We start from the raw sequence: 19,423 nt of genomic DNA, 5'->3' as shown, positions 1-19,423 counted from the left end.
AAGTTTATTTGTATAGCACAATTCAGACACAAGGCAACTCAAAGTGCTTTACAGGCACACACAAATTACATTAAAAGACATAAACATTTCATTTAAAAGACATTAAAAATTGCATTAAAAAATAATAATAATAATAATAATAATAATAAATAAAAATAGCATTTTAAGAACACAACAACATTAAGAGACAAACATCAAAACAAGTAGGCTAAAATAGAGAAGCTTTAAAAGAAACAAGACTGTAGAGTCAGAGTAATAATGCAGTTCAAAGACTTGAATTGCTTCAGTTAAAAGCAGTGGCAAAAAGAAATGTTTTAAGTCTTGATTTAAAAGAGGTGAGTGTTGGAGCAGACCTGCAATTTTAAGGGAGTTTGTTCCAAATATGTGGCGCATAGTAACTGAAAGCTGCTTCTCCATGTTTACCTCTGACTCTGGGGACTGAAAGCAGACCGGTACCTGATGATCTCAGAGGTCTGGATGGATCATAACCTGGCAGCAGATCAGAAATGTATTTTGGCCCGAAACCATTCAATGCTTTATAAACCAATAACAGGACTTTGAAATCTATTCTTTGATAGACAGGAAGCCAGTGTAAAGATCTAAGAACTGGAGTGATGTGATCTACTTTTTTGGTTCTTGTTAGGACTCGAGCAGCAGCGTTCTGAATCAGCTGCAACTGTCTGATGGAGTTTTTAGGGAGTCCTGTAAGGACACCATTACAGTAGTCGAGTCTGCTGAAGATAAATGCGTGAACAAGTTTCTCCAAATCTTGCCGAGACATAAGCCCTCTTATCCTGGATATATTCTTAAGGTGATAGTAGGCTGACTTTGTAACTGTCTTAATATGGCTGCTGAAATTCATGTCTGAGTCCATAGTCACACCAAGGTTTCTGACTTGGTCTGTAGTTTTCAACATTACAGACTGAAGCTGAGCAGAGACTTTAAGTCGTTCTTCCTTGGGTCCAAAAACAATTATTTCAGTCTTATCTTTGTTTAACTGAAGAAAATTCTGACACATCCAATCATTGATTTGTTCGATGCATCTACTCAGGGTATGTATAGGATTATAGTCCCCTGGTGATATGGTTATGTACATTTGTGTGTCATCTGCATAACTATGGTAGCAAATTTCATTGTTTTCCATTATTTGAGCTAGAGGGAGCATGTAAATGTTGAATAGTAGAGGCCCCAGAATGGAGCCCTGGGGTACTCCGCTTGTCATTTTCATCCGTTCAGATGTGTAGTCACCAATAGACACAAAGTAATCTCTCTCATTTAGATAAGATTTAAACCACTTTAGTGTTGTACCAGAGAGTCCAACCCAGTTTTCCAGTCGGTCCAGTAGTATATTATGGTCGACTGTGTCAAACGCAGCACTGAGATCCAGTAATACTAAGACTGAGATTTTTCCGCTGTCTGTGTTTGAATGAATGTCGTTGAAGACCTTAACGAGGGCCGTCTCAGTGCTGTGATGTGGTCGAAATCCTGATTGGAAAACATCAAAACAGCCATTTATTATTAAGTAATTGTTCAGCCTTTGAAAGACAGCTTTTTCAATTATTTTACTTAAAATTGGGAGGTTTGAAATGGGCCTATAGTTATTCATTACTGATGTGTCTAGAGTTCTCTTCTTCAGGTGTGGTTTAATGACTGCTGTCTTAATGGCTTGGGGGAAGACACCTGAGAGAAGAGACGTATTAACAATCTGTAGCAGGTCTGGAATCATGCAGTCTGAAACTTTTTTGAAGAACCCTGCTGGTAAAATATCCAGGCTGCAGGAGGAAGACTTCAAATTCTGTATAATGTCTTGAAGGTTTTTGTCATTAATTGGATCAAATTGTGTCAGGGTATTAGAGTTGGGTTTAGGTGGACAAAACGACAACACACCTCCAGTACCTGGTAGAGTGGCACTGACCGCTTGTCTAATGTTCTGAATTTTGGCAGTGAAGAATGATGCAAATTCATTACAGGCCCTGGTAGACAGATGTTCAGCTGCTACTGGCACAGGAGGGTTTGTTAACCTGTCGACAGTAGCAAACAAGGCACGAGCATTATTTTTGTTCTTGGTGATAATGTCTGAGAAGAAGGACTGCCTTGACTTTTTTAATTCTAAATTAAAAATGTAAAGTCTCTCTTTATAAGGTACAGGAACATCTGACCACACAGAAGTCTGTGACCCCGATCATGACCTCAGGGTGACTCTACCTCCTCTGTAAGTAGAGTGGGAGATGTATACAGACATATTTACTACTGTGAACCTGTGAGACTGAACATGAAAATTCCTTTACAAAACCGTCTGAAGGCTGCCTTTACTCACCCACCAAACACAAATTTGTATGAAGAGAGCCACAGTGTGTTGAAACGTGTAGCTTCACAGACTGAAGCTCCTTCACTGCAGTGAAAATCTGTCTCCTGATGATGTTTAGAATCCGATTGTGTTTTCTGATGTTCTCTGTGTTACAGTGATACAGGGTCAGAATGGCTGGGGAGTGACTTACAGCTCTACTGAGATCTGTGCCTTAAAAGGATCAACAGTGGAAATAAACTGCACCTACACATACCCATCCAGATTATTTGGCCGTGATACTGAAGTTAAAGAAACATTCTGGTTTTCTAAACTGAGTGGAAATCAACGTGTGGATCTGAGAACAGACTCAGATTATCAAGATCGTGTTGAGTACAGTTGTTCTGAGAAGAGCTGCACTCTGAGAATCACAGACCTGAGAGAGAGCGACTCAGCTGAGTACAAGTTCAGATTCATTACAGACCAAACAGGTGGAAGTTATACTGGTAAACCTGGAGTCACTTTGAGGGTCACAGGTAACAATTTAATTCATATTTTAATTATTTCCAAATGTTCAACATCTAGACAACAATAATATAAATGTCTTGTGTGTGTATGTTGACAGTTTGTCTAAAATAACATTCTTGTTCCTTCTTCACATCCAGATCTGCAGGTGAAGGTGAGCAGATACTCATATCCTAGCTGGAGAGAGCTGAACTGTCACAGCAGTTGTCGTCTACCTGATCGATCTTCCTACATCTGGTACAAAAATGGACAGAAAATTCAGTCACAAACATCTTCTACTTATTCAGTCAACTATGATTATGAAAACAGTTATTCATGTGCTGTTAAAGGACATGAGGATTTCCTCTCTCCTCCAGTGTGTGAGTTTACTACACTAACATAACACCATCTGATGGAGTCTGATAACTACATGTATTTTAATATGGAGACCTTTATTTTGACTCTTCATCAACTCAGGTTTATAAATGATCAGAACTATGTTTTATCTTTCAGGTGTTGATGGTCAAACCTGCAACAGAGTGATTTACACTGACAGAAGCATCTGTGCCTCCAAAGGCTCATCAGTGGACATTTCTTGCACTTACAGCAGTTATAAAACTATCAGGTCTAAATTCTGGTTCAGTCCTGAACGTTCTCATCAGTGGCAGAGTCCTTCACAGGCTGAGGACCTTAGTGAAGACTCCCAGTTTGCAGGTCGTGTTCAGGTCTTTGAATCAGAGAGAGGACGCTCCACTCTGAGAATCACTGACCTGACAGAGAGTGATTCAGCTCAGTATCACTTCAAATACACAACAGGAAGCTTTGAATGGAGGAGTAGTTTACCTGCTACAACTCTGACTGTCACAGGTACTGATGAACACACACTGATGTAGAACATCAACAAGGAACATTTAGAAACAGAGAACATGTTGAAAATGATGGATCATCATGAGTTTGTGTAATAATTACTGTTGTGTTGGCACTAATGTTCACTGCTAGTTCTAGGAATAGTAACTGTTGTGTTGTCGTGTGTGTACATCTATCAGTGATTTCTGTTAGAACCAGTGATAATAATATTGTTTCTTGTTCTCATATCCAGCTCTGCAGGTGCAGGTGACCAGAATAACAGTCCACCAGTCTGATACTGAGGCAGAGCTGAAGTGTCACAGCAGCTGCAGTCCAGCTGGTCGTCTTTCCTACATCTGGTTCAAGAACAGACAGAAAGTCACAGGGGTGGAGACATCTTCTTTTAAAGGCCGGGTTTATCCTGGAGACATCATCTCTTGTGCTTTGAAAGGACATGAGAACTACGGCTCTCCTCCAGTCTGTGAGTTTGATCCACTGTATCAGGAAAAAACACATACATTTCAATCACAACAGTCAATTGTCTGATAACATATTCAAATTTTTCATTAATACATGTTCAAACTTCCTCCAGATGCTCCAAAGCTTCCCTCTGTGTCAGTGAGTCCCTCTGCTGAGATAGTGGAGGGCAGTTCAGTGACTCTGACCTGTAGCAGTGATGCTAATCCAGCAGCTAATTACACCTGGTACAAGGAGAATGGAGATCCAAACCTTCATCCTCTCAGTAAAGATCCACAGCTTGTCTTCAGCTCCATCCAGTCCTCTGACTCTGGAGAGTATTACTGTACAGCTGAGAAGGAGCTGGGGAGGAGGACGTCTGAATACATCTCTATTGATGTGACATGTGAGTTTTATTCTTGAGAGAACATATCTCTTAAATCTGTCCAGTCGAATGTTTTTGTGCCACACATTCTCAGCTGTATTTCTTTGAGCAGCTTTGGATCTTTCATGCAGTTTCCTGACCAGATTGGAACAGTGCTACACACAGCCGTTCACAGTCTATGAATAAAATAGCATATGAACTACTGTAATACCACACACTAAAAACAGTTGGGTTAAAAATAACCCAATTTGGGCTGTTTTATAACCAAACCGCTGGGTCATTATAGCACCGGCCCAGCATTAGTTAATTTGACCCAGCAAGATGGGTTGGTCTATTTTAACCCAACAGATGAGTTAAATATTCTACCCAAATGCTGGGTCAAATTAACTGCTATTCTGGGTTGTTTCAACCACACATAATTGTTATATATTCTACCTAAATGCTGGGTCAAATTAACTGCTAATCTGGGTTAATTCTACTATATGAATTGGTTAAATATTGTGCAAATATTGGATGTATTGTAGAAGGTTTGTAATGTAACTAACTTATTCCATTGCAGTGTCTATGAATCAGCATTTGGGTGGAATATTATATAAAGTATAATTTGCACAATAATTCCATCAACCCAACAAACATCAGTTGACCCAGCACTTGGGACGTTTATGCTTTGAACGTCAACACGTCACACGTCATCACGTCGACTTCTCCCGTCATCCCGACAGATCATCCTCGTCGCGGCGAGCCAAGTTGAAGGTTTCACATTGGCCGTCTTACGTTACTTATTAAAGTAGTATCTTTATATTGTCGTTATCATGGAAGCACACACGGATGCAGTTAATCTGTTTGGTTTTAGCCATTCACCAAATGAATTAGTGAAACGTCCATAATGCCCGCGGGCTTTTGGTCATGTTTATTGAGTTAGCCAGCTAGCTCGCTGGTTCGCTAGCCTGGCAGCCGGCAGCTAGCGGGCTAATTATCCGGCCGTTTTGATTCGAGCCGATTCGCTGGGTGCACGCGAGCTAACTAACAGGCTAGTTCAACGGTCGTCGCTTCATGTAAACCGCCAGCTAGCGCTGGGTGCGCGCGAGCTAACTAACAGGCTAGTTCAACGGTCGTTGCTTTGCTAACTTACATGTATTCTAGCAATGCAACTAGCCTGTTACTTAGCTCGCGTGTGTGTGCTCATGTGTGCATGACACTGTGCAGAAAGTTTTGGATTTCAGCTTTAAACAAACTCTTTTTGTGTTTAGTCTTCAGAATAAAGGTTTTATTTATCAACAGTGGACACAAATAAAATGTGAATCACTTTGTTTTCTCTGACTGTGTTCTCAGCACTTATTTAGTTTGTATTTTATTTAGTTGTTGTATTTTTTGCAGTTCTTTAATTCTTGTATTGGCTCCTGCCTGCTCCTCCTGTTTTTGTTGCTTTTTGTATATTGTATTCAGACCTCAGCTTGTTATTAAAGCTCACATTTTGTTCCTTACCTTGCCTGCCTCCTGAGTGTCTTGTGTTTGGGTTCCCACCATTTCATGACTCATAACAATACCAACTGACCAACAATGGACCAGGCGGGGAAAAAATCTCTGATGGTGGAGCTGAAGAAGTACTGCTTAATTCTTGAAAGACTGAACTCTATCACAGGTTCTGTGAACAGGCTGTTTTTCTACAACTTAATCCCAAAGACACTCTGCTCAAGACTAGGGGTGTGCCAAAGAATCGATGCTACGATATATAACGATATTTCGTCTTGAGGTACGTTATCGATACACTGGTGCCAAATATCGATATTTGAAAATGTTTTTAAATGTTTGGGGGTTTTTTTCTTCTTTTTTTGGCCCACCACCACCCCTCTTCGGAGGACAGCTTTATCTTTATTCAAACAGGGATGCAACCTGATACAATTTAAAAAATGGTTTAAGCAGCTCTGAAACCCACACATATAGATATTCAATGATAGTTGTAGTCAGTGTGTGTGTTAAGAAGAGACACTGTGCAATATACTTTTTGTTTACTTGGCTGTCATTCATGTGAAACTGATTGACAATGTTTTGTAATTCCTGTGAAATGGATTCAGTGCAGTCAATAAATTCTGAATTTCTTCAGTGACACAGATATCGTGATGTATTGTGGATGAAATTTCTTGTAATATATCGATTCGGAATTCAGAATCGCTGTATCGTGATATTATCGTTATCGTGGGCAAAATATTGTGATAGTAACGTATCGCGAGGTACCTGGTGACACCCAGCCCTACTCAAGACCAAGGCTGTTGGACTCACAACTTGTAGTCACTGACTTCACTAACAGCCTGCTTACCTCCTGCCTGCTCCAGCTCCTGTCTCAGGGAGCCACCAGCCTGCTAACGTTGCTTCCTAGCTCCACGTAGGTCCCCCTGTCTGACTCCTTGGAGGGTCTTCTGCCCTGTGGTTGTGAGTCTCCCCTGTCGACGCAGGTCTTGTTGATGGGTCAGTAAACACCTCTCCGACTGCTGAGGCCATGTCCACACATACCAAAACAATCGTTTTTCCCCACCGTCTTCCTTGGCATCGTTTCAAGAATTTTTGCATTGAAACAGATCCACTGAAAACGACTCAACACGCTTTAATTCATATTCCAGGCCGAACCCCTTACAACTCTGCTGCTGGTCTCGTGGCCTCCAGCATGTCATGGTTTGATATTAAAGCTGGCCTCATGTTCTTTACCTGCCTGCCACGCTGACTGCCTTCTCACTATTGTTGCTCCATGTAACTTCTAGTTTATTGTCTAAACATTAGCTCACACACACTCTGATGAATGTCTGCTTTAGGCTTTTTAATTGAATCAAAGCTCAGATTAAAATCAAGGCTGACTGAACCTTTGCTGTTCTGCTGCCTCAACTTTGGAACAATATCACATTTAGTGTTCAATTTGTTGAAACGTACACGTTTTTGAATGCATCGTGTTTTAAAGCAACAGTAAGAATCATTTCAGAGGCGTTCGTCTCTACATACATGTTAATAATATAAAGAGGAAGGAAGCCAGCCAGTTAACACCTCGATGTGTGTTAAAGACAAATGGACCAACCAGAGAGAGACAAACTGTCTCGTGACCGCGTCTTCCCTCTTTATGTAGAAGTGTTTGGTGAGATGAGCTGACATTCAGAACTTCTCATGTATGTGATCGACCTGCTGATTTAACAGACGTGAGGAGAAGCTATGAGTTTAACAGCAGCAGCGAGTGGATTTGTTGTCGTCTTTCTCTTTGTACAAGGTACTGTACGTCTACATTCATACTGTAAGTTGTTAGCATGGTGGTTTCATAGTAAAGATTTGATGTGCAACAGTTCACAGTTAGAGATAGTAAAGCTGTGTTTCTGTGGATGTACAGTGACAGTACATACTGTACATTAACAATGGAAAAATCTAAAGAGAGAATCTGTTAAATGAAATGAATCGCTCTGAGGAACTTCCTCCATCGTTCAAACTTCCTCCAAACTCAACTTGAGCCTGCGTTCGTAGGTGTTAGAGGCTGGTCGATGTGCTCTGAGAGTATAATTAACACAGGAACCAAAGTTCAGAAATAACACAAATCTCTATCAAGTCTTTCACATCAAGCAGTATTAAATAACATTAGAGTAACAAGATGAAGAACAAGTGTACGTTACACAAATTTGTATCAAGAATGTGACTAAAATGAGAGAATAACGTGGAGGTGCTGCTTGTAGTCATGAAGCCACAGAGAATTATCAGCTGACTCCAGTTCCTGTCAGCTTCACAGAGTTTGATTTTGTTTTATTTTTATAACTTTATTGTTTGAGTTCTCTCTTAGTGCTCTCATCAGCCTCGTTTCCTGTTTTCAGTGAAACATCTCTAAAAACCAGCTGTACACTACCTGCCCAGCACCAAACAACAGACAGAGTTAGCATCTCGCTGGAGACCAATGTAGAGTATTTAGCTGCTGGACAGATATTTTATCAGTATTTGTGAGTATTTCTTGCTTCAGGATAAATTTGTCAGTGTTTTCTATCTGTGAGAAAAGTTGCTCACACCTCAGAGTTCTGCATTCCTCTGCTGTTGTCATTCACACTCTGCAGCAGCCTGACCACAGGAAGATAAGCAACCAGCAGACACTTGTTTCATACGTCACACTTTTCTTAGAAGTACTTCTCTCTAAGTGTTGTGTTAAAGTACACAGTGTCAATACATTGTTGCTCCTTCACTGCAGCCTCTGTGTGATGTCCGTCCTCAGTGCTCTCAGAGATCATGTGCACATCTTTCACTGCTCCTTTGCTTTAAATATTCTCATGTAAACCTTAATGATTTGTACATTTCACTAAAGTAATTTCTCTGTCGACTTTGTCATGAACCACAGTTACCACTGAATTTAGCTGCTGGACAGATATTTTATCAGTATTTCTGAGTATTTCTTGCTTCAAGATAAATTTGTCAGTGTTTTCTATCAGTGAGAAAAGTTGCTCACACCTCAGAGTTCTGCATTTCTCTGCAGTTCTCATTCACACTCTGCAGCAGCTTGAACACAGGAAGATAACCAGCGGACACTTGTTTCATGCGTCACACTTTTCTTAGAAGTACTTCTCTCTAAGTGCTGTGTTAAAGTACACAGTGTCAACACATTGTTGTTCCTTCACTGCAGCCTCTGTGTGATGTCCGTCCTCAGTGCTCTCAGAGATCATGTGCACATCTTTCACTGTTCCTTTTGCTTTAAATATTCTCATGTAAACCTTAATGATTTGTACATTTCTCCACACCTCTGTCAACACCTACAACTACCACTAAAACTTGATTTACAGTATCAACCCATTTTTAAAACAGACCTGTAGAGAAACGTGTGATACAGAACAAGTCTTACGCACCGTTCTAGTTAAGATAACAGAGACTTACTAAAAGCCTCTTGATGAATTTTCAGTAATCTGATTAACACAGGTGAGAAAGAAGAGTTGAAGTATTTAATGAAGCTCCATCGAGGTGAACAAAGCTCAACAGTACATGTAGTGAGACAGTGTATTGTTTCACCAGTGCTGAAGGACACTTCCTGGACTCTGACTATTTAACTCGTTCACCGAATACTGCTTGTTTAAGTCACATTCTAATTGAAGGAATAATATGGTTTTTGGTCGATCGTGAAGTTTGTGTGTTTCTCGTATGAGATATAGTGAAGTTTAGTGAAGGTACAGAAACCTCTGACCACACAGAAGTCTGTGACCCCGATCATGACCTCAGGGTGACTCTACCTCCTCTGTAAGTAGAGTGGGAGATGTATACAGACACATTTACTACTATGAACCTGTGAGACTGAACATGTGAAAATTCCTTTACAAAACTGTCTGAAGGCTGCCTTTACTCGCCCACCAAACACAAGTTTGCATGAAGAGAGCCACAGTGTGTTGGGAAGTGTACCTTCACAGACTGAAGCTCCTTCACTGCAGTGAAAATCTGTCTCCTGATGATGTTTTGAGTCTGATTGTGTTTTCTGATGTTCTCTGTGTTACAGTGATACAGGGTCAGAATGGCTGGGGAGTGACTTACAGCTCTACTGAGATCTGTGCCTTAAAAGCATCAACAGTGGAAATAAGATGCACCTACAGATACCCATCCAGAATAAATCGCCGTAATACTGAAGTTGAGAAAACATTCTGGTTTACCAAAGAGAGAAGATATCAACCTGTGGATCTGAAAACAGACTCAGATTATCAAGATCGTGTTGAGTACAGTTGTTCTGAGAAGAGCTGCACTCTGAGAATCACAGACCTGAGACAGAGCGACTCAGCTGAGTACAAGTTCAGGTTCCTAACAAACCAACCAGGTGGGAGTTATACTGGTTCACCTGGAGTTACTTTGAAGATCAAAAGTAAAATTTCATTTTCATTTATTTCATTTATGTTTTAATTATTTCCAAATGTTCAACAACTGGACAACAATAATATAGATATGTTGTGTGTGTTTGTTGACAGTTTGTCTAAAATAACATTCTTGTTCCTTCTTCACATCCAGATCTCCAGGTGAAGGTGAGCGCATCCTCATTGTCTTCCTGGAAAAACCTGAACTGTCACAGCAGTTGTCGTCTACCTGATCGTTCTTCCTACATCTGGTACAAAAATGGACAGAAAATTCAGTCAGAAACATCTTCTACTTATTCATTCTATGGTGCTTCTGCAGACAGTTATTCCTGTGCTGTTAGAGGACATGAGGATTTCCCCTCTCCTCCAGTGTGTGAGTTTACTACACTAACATAACACCATCTGATGGAGTCTGATAACTACATGTATTTCAATATGGAGACCTTCATCGTGACTCTTCATCAACTCTGGTTTAAAAATGATCCAAACTTTGTTTTATCTTTCAGGTGTCGAACATAAAACCTGCAACAGAGTGATTTACACTGACAGAAGCATCTGTGCCTCCAAAGGCTCATCAGTGGACATTTCTTGCACTTACAGCAGTTATGAAACTATCAGATCTAAATTCTGGTTCAGTCCTGAACGTTCCCATCAGTGGCAGAGTCGTTCAAAGCCTGATGACCTTAGTGAAGACTCCCAGTTTGCAGGTCGTGTTCAGGTCCTTGAATCAGAGAGAGGACGCTCCACTCTGAGAATCACTGACCTGACAGAGAGTGATTCAGCTCAGTATCACTTAAAATACATAACAAGCAGCTTTGAGTGGAACAGTAATTTACCTGGTACAACTCTGACTGTCACAGGTACTGATGAACACACACTGATGTAAAACATCAACATAGAACATTTAGAAACAGTGAACATGTTGAAAATGATGGATCATCATGAGTTTGTGTAATGATTACTGTTGTGATGGCACTAATGTTCACTGCTAGTTCTAGGAATAGTAACTGTTGTGTTGTCATGTGTGTACATCTATCAGTGATTTCTGTTAGAAGCAGTGATAATAATATTGTTTCTTGTTCTCATATCCAGCTCTGCAGGTGCAGGTGACCAGAATAACAGTCCACCAGTCTGATACTGAGGCAGAGCTGAAGTGTCACAGCAGCTGCAGTCCAGCTGGTCGTCTTTCCTACGTCTGGTTCAAGAACGGACAGAAAGTCACAGGGGTGGAGACATCTTCTTTTAAAGGCCGGATTTATCCTGGAGACATCATCTCTTGTGCTTTGAAAGGACATGAGAACTACGGCTCTCCTCCAGTCTGTGAGTTTGATCCACTGTAACAGGAAAAAACACATATACACACTGGCTAAAGATTGCAGATGGACACGTGTAAAGAACTAAAAGCACAAATTGTTTTTTTTGGCTGTCAGTTTCCACCAGGAGGAGTCTGACCAGGGACAGCTCCATGATCAGCTCTCTAGACAGCCACTGTGACAAATAGAGACAATTAAAATAGAAACAGAGACAGATACATTTCAATCACAACAGTCAATTGTCTGATAACATATCAAAATTTTCCATTAATACATGTTCACATCTCCTCCAGATGCTCCAAGACTTCCCTCTGTGTCAGTGAGTCCCTCTGCTGAGATAGTGGAGGGCAGTTCAGTGAATCTGACCTGTAGCAGTGATGCTAGCCCAGCAGCTAAATACACCTGGTACAAGAAGAATGGAGATCCAAACCTTCAACCTCTCAGTAAAGAACCACAGCTTGTCTTCAGCTCCATCCAGTCCTCTGACTCTGGAGAGTATTACTGTACAGCTGAGAACCAGCTGGGGAGGAGGACATCTGAATACATCTCTATTAATGTGACATGTGAGTTTTATTCTTGAGATAACATATCTCTTAAATCTGATCAGTCGAATGTTTTTGTGCCACACATTCTCAGCTGTAATTCCTTGAGCAGCTCCAAGAGACTTGAGATCTTTCATGCAGTTTCCTGACCAGATTGGAACAGTGCTACACACAGCCGTTCACAGTCTATGAATCACATAGCATATTAACTACTGTAATAACACATTTAATGTAGAAAAATGTTTTTACATCTCTCCTCCAGATGCTCCAAAGCTTCCCTCTGTGTCAGTGAGTCCCTCTGCTGAGATAGTGGAGGGCAGTTCAGTGACTCTCAACTGTAGCAGTGATGCTAACCCAGCAGCTAATTACACCTGGTACAAGGAGAAACAAACACTGATTCAAGGACCAGACGGAATTTATAATTTCTCCTCCATCAGCTCTGAGGACAGAGGAAACTACTACTGCAAGACTGAGAATCAGTATGGAGAGATCAACTCTTCATCTCTATTTGTAGACGTCCAGTGTGAGTACCATGAGGAAGTCACTTAGACTGACAATGGGACTAAAATAAAATGTTGACTAATATTGATTAGTTGTCTCTCTGTACATGTTCTCCTCCAGATGCTCCAAAGCTTCCCTCTGTGTCAGTGAGTCCCTCTGCTGAGATATTGGATGGCAGTTCAGTGACTCTGACCTGTAGCAGTGATGCTAACCCAGCAGCTAAATACACCTGGTACAAGGAGAATGGAGATCCAGACCTTCAACTTTTCAGTAAAGAACCACAGCTTGTCTTCAGCTCCATCCAGTCCTCTGACTCTGGAGAGTATTACTGTGCAGCTGAGAACGAACTGGGGAGGAGGACGTCTGAATACATCTATATTAATGTGATATGTAAGTGAAACAATTCATTTAAAATAACAGATTAAATCTGTACAGTCTTTGCAGGAGAAGATTTTACTGTCATGTCTACGTTCTTGTGCTCCTCAGTCTGCTGTAATTCACTGAGCAGCTCCAGGAGACTTGAGCAGTTTGATGCTGTTTTGGGACTCAGATTCAAACAGTGCTACACACAACTGTACACACTTAATGGTTTAAATACTACACATTCTATTATTGTAACACAGACCTAACCTTTTCTCTTAATACGTCTCCAGATGCTCCAAAGCTTCCCTCTGTGTCAGTGAGTCCCTCTGCTGAGACAGTGGAGGGCAGTTCAGTGACTCTGACCTGTAGCAGTGATGCTAACCCAGCAGCTAATTACACCTGGTACAAGGAGAATGAAGACTCACCAAAAGCATCAGGACAGATCTTCACCATCACTGACTTCAGAGCTGAACACAGTGGGAATTATTACTGTGAAGCCCAGAACAGAAGAGGACGTCATAACTCCAGCTTACAGCTGATTGTTGTGGCAGGTAAGTTATCAATTCCCCAACATGATCAGTTTTTTGTTTGTGAAACCTTTGACAAAACCAACCCCTCTCTCACACTTCAATTGTTTTTGTCCAACTTACAGTCACATTTGGACCCAATAATTCTTGTAACTTCCAGTGTTTGTTCTCTGTCACTGTTTTCCAGCTACATGGAAGTTACCAGTTGCTCTCTCAACCACTGCTGTTATTCTGGTCTTCATACTACTCGCTGTCTTGTTCTGCATCAGGTGAGCAGTTCAGTTTCTCTGTGATTGAATTTACTTTGCATCTTAAAGGAAAGACTTACATATGTAAGATGACAGAGTTATTGGCCGTCTAGTCCCTCTGATATCAAGCTTGTTTTAAGAAGAACATGTTTTGAGGTACCGCAGTAGCTCAGTTGGTAGAGCCAGCGCCTCATGTACAGAGACTGCAGTGGTCCTGGGTTTGAATCTGATCTGTGGCCCTCTGCTGCACCTCATCCACCACTTTGTCACTCTTATGAATTCATCTTTGACACCAAAGCCTATCAGTCACTACATCCCTTGAGTACACCAACCATTCATTCTTTCAGTGTGCATTTGAGCATTGTACGAATGTATACTATAAAAAATATGAACCTATCTTCTAAAGTCTACGATGAGTTACACCATTTGTTTGTTTCTCTGTTCGGACACTTTTTCGTCTCCTCAGAAGAGTGAGGTCTTCACAACACCAGTCTGAGGCTGAGGAGAGACCAGACAACAGAGCACAGGTATAAACAGAAAGATCTTACCTTGGGCTTCTTTACCTACTTTCTTCCTCCCATGAATCATTTCCTTTTCCTTCTATCACCCTCTCATTCTTTTCTGTGTGCACCTCAACTTATGACCAGAATTAAGATAATGTAAAGGATTTGCTGCAGTGGAAGGGCAGAATTTATACCAAAATTACAAAATTTGTGAACTTTCATTTAAATACCCACAATAAATGAAGCACTGTCCAACAATGCATCTATCACAGGGTTCAACTGTTGAATTAAAGGGGCACTATGTAGTTATTGGAGAAGACATTTAAAATCAGATGTTAATATTTACAAAATGAATGAGGTAATAATATAAACTCAAATATTTATAATTTCTCTAAGTCAATTGTAATGCTTCATGCAACATCATGCTGAAATTAATACAACACATTTATGAACGACTGAGTACATTGCCTCACATGGGGCACCATAAGTAGTGTAACATTGATTGGGTTTTGGGTTAAATTTGACTGTCAATAATAATTTATTGTTATCAGGGATAAATATTAATTTTGACAAATAAGATCCAATTCACATCAGGTCACCTCAGGGCACCACCCTCAAAGAAGGGAAAAGACAGCCATTTCACAAAATCAGTCTCAAAATGACCATAACAGCTAGTAATGGTTGAATGGATTTTGGAGTCCATGACAAAGTAGAGGTTGGCAACATTCAGTCTTGTACAAGTTGAATAGACAGCATGTAGGTTCAAAAGGCTTTTATTTAACACAAATATGAAAACACTTAATCTAACTCTGTACTATAAACAGGTTTGTGTGTGTGTGTGTGTGTGTGTGTGTGTGTGTGTGTCTGGCAGAACAAAGAAGAAACAGTGGTGGTTCTTGCATCATGTGCTCACTGATATCACATGTGGGAGTGATGTGCTTCAGACACAAGGACTGTGTGTGTGTGTGACATAATGATTATAGAATATGGTTGGTTGCATGCAAAGACTCTGAGTCTGTGTGAAGAATAATTCTACTAACGTCAAATTAGCCGTGTAGCAAAGCAAACTACCAGTAACCTGACCTGAGATCACAATAACATCCAAACAGTGAACAATGATTTAACACATGTGCGTTCCATCAACCAGAGCTAAAAGTCCTGTGCTAAGCTGTGCTATGCTATGCTGTGTGCTGTCTATGCCCAGTTCAACGTGACCAGTCTTCGAAGAAAAGGTGCTGGTGGTTCCTTGGCTGATGAGCCAAGTAGGAGAAGGTTGGGATTCCAATGTTGAAAAATGCTGTTCTTCTTGTGCAAGGTCTGCTGAAAGACAGCAGGTGGACGAAACTGGTTGCTCTCTTCCTTTGCAAGGATAGCAGTTCTGTGCTAACTGGCTTGGTTTTCTTTGGATTGTGTAGTTAGCTGGTAAGCTTTGCATTGCAGCTGCTGGCATTAACTACACTGGAATACTTGCAGGACCTCACATCGCTGCTGTGAGGAGAAGTTCTTTGGGCCTGCTGCAAATGTAGCTGGCAACTCTCAACAGCTGTTAGGTCCAGAAGACGAGACTTTGAGGACAGGCAGCACTGTGGGAAGAGAGGTGGAGAATAGAGAGAACAAAAGAAGGTTGGGTTTTGTCCATCTGGTCAGAGGGGGGTCTGTCATCCTGACCAAAAATAGCTCAAGGCTGAATTTGCTCCCAGGTGTGTAGACTGGGGAATTCTGGGAAACTGAGATCAGTTCAAAGTCCATTTTAAAATTCACAATGAATGACTACATCTGTGGATCCCAACAAAATAAACAAGCTGTTCTCAGAGGACAATAAGGACCCAGAACACTGTTTGAAGCTAGAAAGGTGGCAGGGTCCACCATCTGTAAACAAAGTAAAACATGATGTAAATGTGTTGTCCTTCAAGGTCAGTTTGTATATTCAGTTTGTTTAGACACAAATATTAATGTGTTTTGAATGAATGTTGTGACCTCTGCTGGTGAGCAGTAGGTCGTGTAATAACAAAAACAAGCTTCAGGATCACACATGGCTATGTCTTAGCAAATTAGGCTGAAAACTCTCCACTTTTTACTTAATTGAATGTTGATTTGATGCTACAGCACAGTTAATATTTTATTTACTACCTTAAAGGGCCAGTTCGCCCAAAAACAAAACTACATGTTTGTACATGTTGGCCTTCTCTCCAATATAATGGAACTAAATGGCACATTGCCTCCACCTTGTTGTGAAAACTTTCATATAGGAACTATTTTTGTATCAGCGTAAAGAAGGAAGCATACATCTACTTAAGCTATCACCAGCAATCCCTTGAAAGAGAGATTGCTGTAGAGTTTTTATAGATGTATTTTTGGCACACAAGCTGAGTATGTAGTTTAATTATATTGTTAGGGTTTCTTTGTCAAGAGTTTGAATACATGGAATATGTAAAAGTACTCTTGTCCCTGTGACCAGCAGACAGAAGAACTTCACTACGGCAGCGTACGATTCATACGGACCCAGGCAGACACTCTTCACTCAGACGTCAGCCCAGCTCGGCCTCACAGGAAAGAGGAGGAGAATGTTGTATATGCGACTACAAACTTCATCAGGGCCTCAGGGTGAGCAGCTCCTCAAACAAGATAATCTTTGCTGCTGTTTGAGTTTAAATGAAAAACACATGAAGTTTGAAGGTTTGTCAACAAACATTTGTTGCTGTTTTTTTGTATGTTTTTTTTTATTCTAAACTGTAATTTCATGATTTTTTGAGGTTTATTGTTACTTATTACACCATTTGTTTAACAAACTATTTTAATTTCTGTTTAATTCCTCTACAGAACAAACCATCAGGCAGCTGTGGAGGATCCATCTGCACTGTACAGCAGAGTTATCAAAAGTCACTGAGTGTGAGGACATCATGGTTCTGTGGTTTGTATTGATGGATATTTTCTTCCCTGATGATTTGACTAGAACACAGCGTTTGGGCAACAATATTTAATTAAAACCTCATTCATATTAATGAGAGCAGACTGAACATTAGAGACGCCTCTGTGTGTAACACATGCAGTTCCAAAAATGACCACAACACCTACCTACAACTGTTTAAACATGAATGGAACATTATCACCTTCATGAAGGCAGAATTTATTACAAGACTGTTGTGTTTAACTGTATTTGTTTAGCTTTGTTGTAACTGTTTATATCACAAGTCAAATATCCTTTGTTTGTATTCACATGCTCATTTTCTGAATTTGTTTAATTTGATTTTTTTTTCCTTCATGGCTTTATTGATAGCTCAGCTGAAGATGTGACAGGAAACAGGATGAGAGCGAGGGGGAGTGACATGCAGCAGGCCGCAGGCCGGGAATCGAACCCGGGGCCGCTGCAGCAAGGACAAAGGCTCTGTACATGGGATGCTTGCTTTACAAACTGAACTGAACGGCACCCCCTGAATTTGTATTTTTACTTCACTGAATTCACAGCTCACTGTAATTAACAGTCTATATTGCTGTTTGTGTCTATCTACTTTGAAAACTCTGTCTACACTCGTCACATTTCATCATCCTGCATGGAAAATATCAAGTAAGACTTAAAAGAAAAACTCTTCTCTCTCACCGTATGTTGGCCAAATGACCAAAACTTTACTTTTTGTTATTTCTCTCACATTTACAGCTTTTTTACTTTGAATATGTATTCAGGTCTGATTAAACGGAAGCTTTATCACATAATTGTGTTGTTGTATCTGATGTTAAAAGCACTCAACCACATTGGGACATGAATTCACTTTTAAAAGATCATTTTAGATTAAATAGGGTTTATCAATCCGTAAATGGTGCGATGCTAATGTTACACCCTGAAAAGTGGAAATCTCAGTAACAATACCCTGACACAATGCCTCCACTCTGGCAGCTTCATTGAAGACCACATTTTTACAAAAGTATTAATAGATGGTACAAAAGTTCCCAGTTTTCTGTGATATAATAATATACAAAAGTACATATTTCCTGCAAGTCCATGTTTCATTGGGATTTTCTTCAAGTTCAAGTTACTTTATTAGTACCCTTGTTTGCAGTAGAAGACTTCTGATACACACATATGGGAAAACATAGAGACACAATCACACATCATACAACATCATCATCCTTCTGTCATTTAACAGGTAGATATTTTTGCATTTTTCACTTTCTTTTGAAAGGTTAAATTAAAAACAACAGGTAAATACACAGGAAATGTCATGTCATTGTCCATAACCGCTTCAACCCTTTTATGCGGTCGCAAGGTTTGTTGCTGGAGCAGATCCCAGCTGTCTCCGGGCGAGGGCAGGGTCCTCCCTCCCCAGCTCATTCCAGGGCCCTATACTGATGGCAGAAGTCGCCACGCAAGGTGCCAAATGCACATCAGGAAAAATTTGGGGTTTAGTATCTTGCTCAAGGACATTTCGACATGCAGCTCAGCCTGGAGCCGGTATCTGAACCATCGCCCTTCTGGTCACTAGCCGACCTGCTCTACCCACTGACCTACAGCCACCCCAGACATGAAATGGTCAATGAAGAAACATACATTTAAATTATCCAACTCAATTTTCACTAACAATGACCATGCCATCCTTTAGCATAAAGGTAGTTTTAATTGGATTAATAGGGGATTTGATGAGGAAAGGGAAGGGGGTCAAGGTAGGGGGATGAAGGAAAAGTGGAAAAGAGTACACTGGATGAACAGATAGAAGAGACGAGTACGTTAGAGAGTGGAATGGAGGGTTGAGTACATTGGACGACGGAAAGGGGGGTTGAGGTACATGGATGAAGCAAAAGGGGGTACGGTAAGTGTGAGATAAAGGTTCGACATTGGGCCCTATTGCAAACAGCGAGGTTGAGGTGTCTGAGCAGTGAGAGGAGTTGATGCTTTGTGCAGCGGAGGAGTTACGATAAAGCTTCCCAGTTGGGAGGGAGTCTTGGAAGGTAGCTTCCTTGGAAGGGTGATTAGAGGAATTTGAGGGATGTGCTGGGTACTACAGTTAATTTGGTGGAAAGGGGAACTTCTGAGATGTATGAAGAGTCGTGGAGGACCTCCATGCCTGGGTGGAAACCAAAAGGTGGCAAAATGGGTGGGGTTGTGAGGGCAAGTGGACCTG

General features: G+C 40.8%; 1 protein-coding gene across 1 annotated transcript in view; it reads left to right on the top strand.

Annotated features, from left to right (window-relative positions):
- The window catches only part of LOC115585588 (B-cell receptor CD22-like), a 31,659-nt gene extending 14,014 nt beyond the window's left edge, over nt 1–17,645 (top strand). Inside the window, exons 6-12 of the mRNA XM_030424107.1 lie at nt 4,227–4,496; nt 13,322–13,582; nt 13,746–13,827; nt 14,273–14,333; nt 16,771–16,913; nt 17,130–17,220; nt 17,587–17,645. Of these exons, the coding sequence (XP_030279967.1) occupies nt 4,227–4,496; nt 13,322–13,582; nt 13,746–13,827; nt 14,273–14,333; nt 16,771–16,913; nt 17,130–17,196 (884 nt within the window). The 3' untranslated portion in view covers nt 17,197–17,220; nt 17,587–17,645. The remainder of the gene's footprint in view (nt 1–4,226; nt 4,497–13,321; nt 13,583–13,745; nt 13,828–14,272; nt 14,334–16,770; nt 16,914–17,129; nt 17,221–17,586) is intronic.
- Nucleotides 17,646–19,423: the final 1,778 nt, after the last annotated feature.

Source organism: Sparus aurata, chromosome 1, assembly GCF_900880675.1.
Source record: "Sparus aurata chromosome 1, fSpaAur1.1, whole genome shotgun sequence".
NCBI classification, from domain to species: Eukaryota; Metazoa; Chordata; class Actinopteri; order Spariformes; family Sparidae; genus Sparus; species Sparus aurata.
This window is presented reverse-complemented; position numbering and strand designations above follow the sequence as displayed.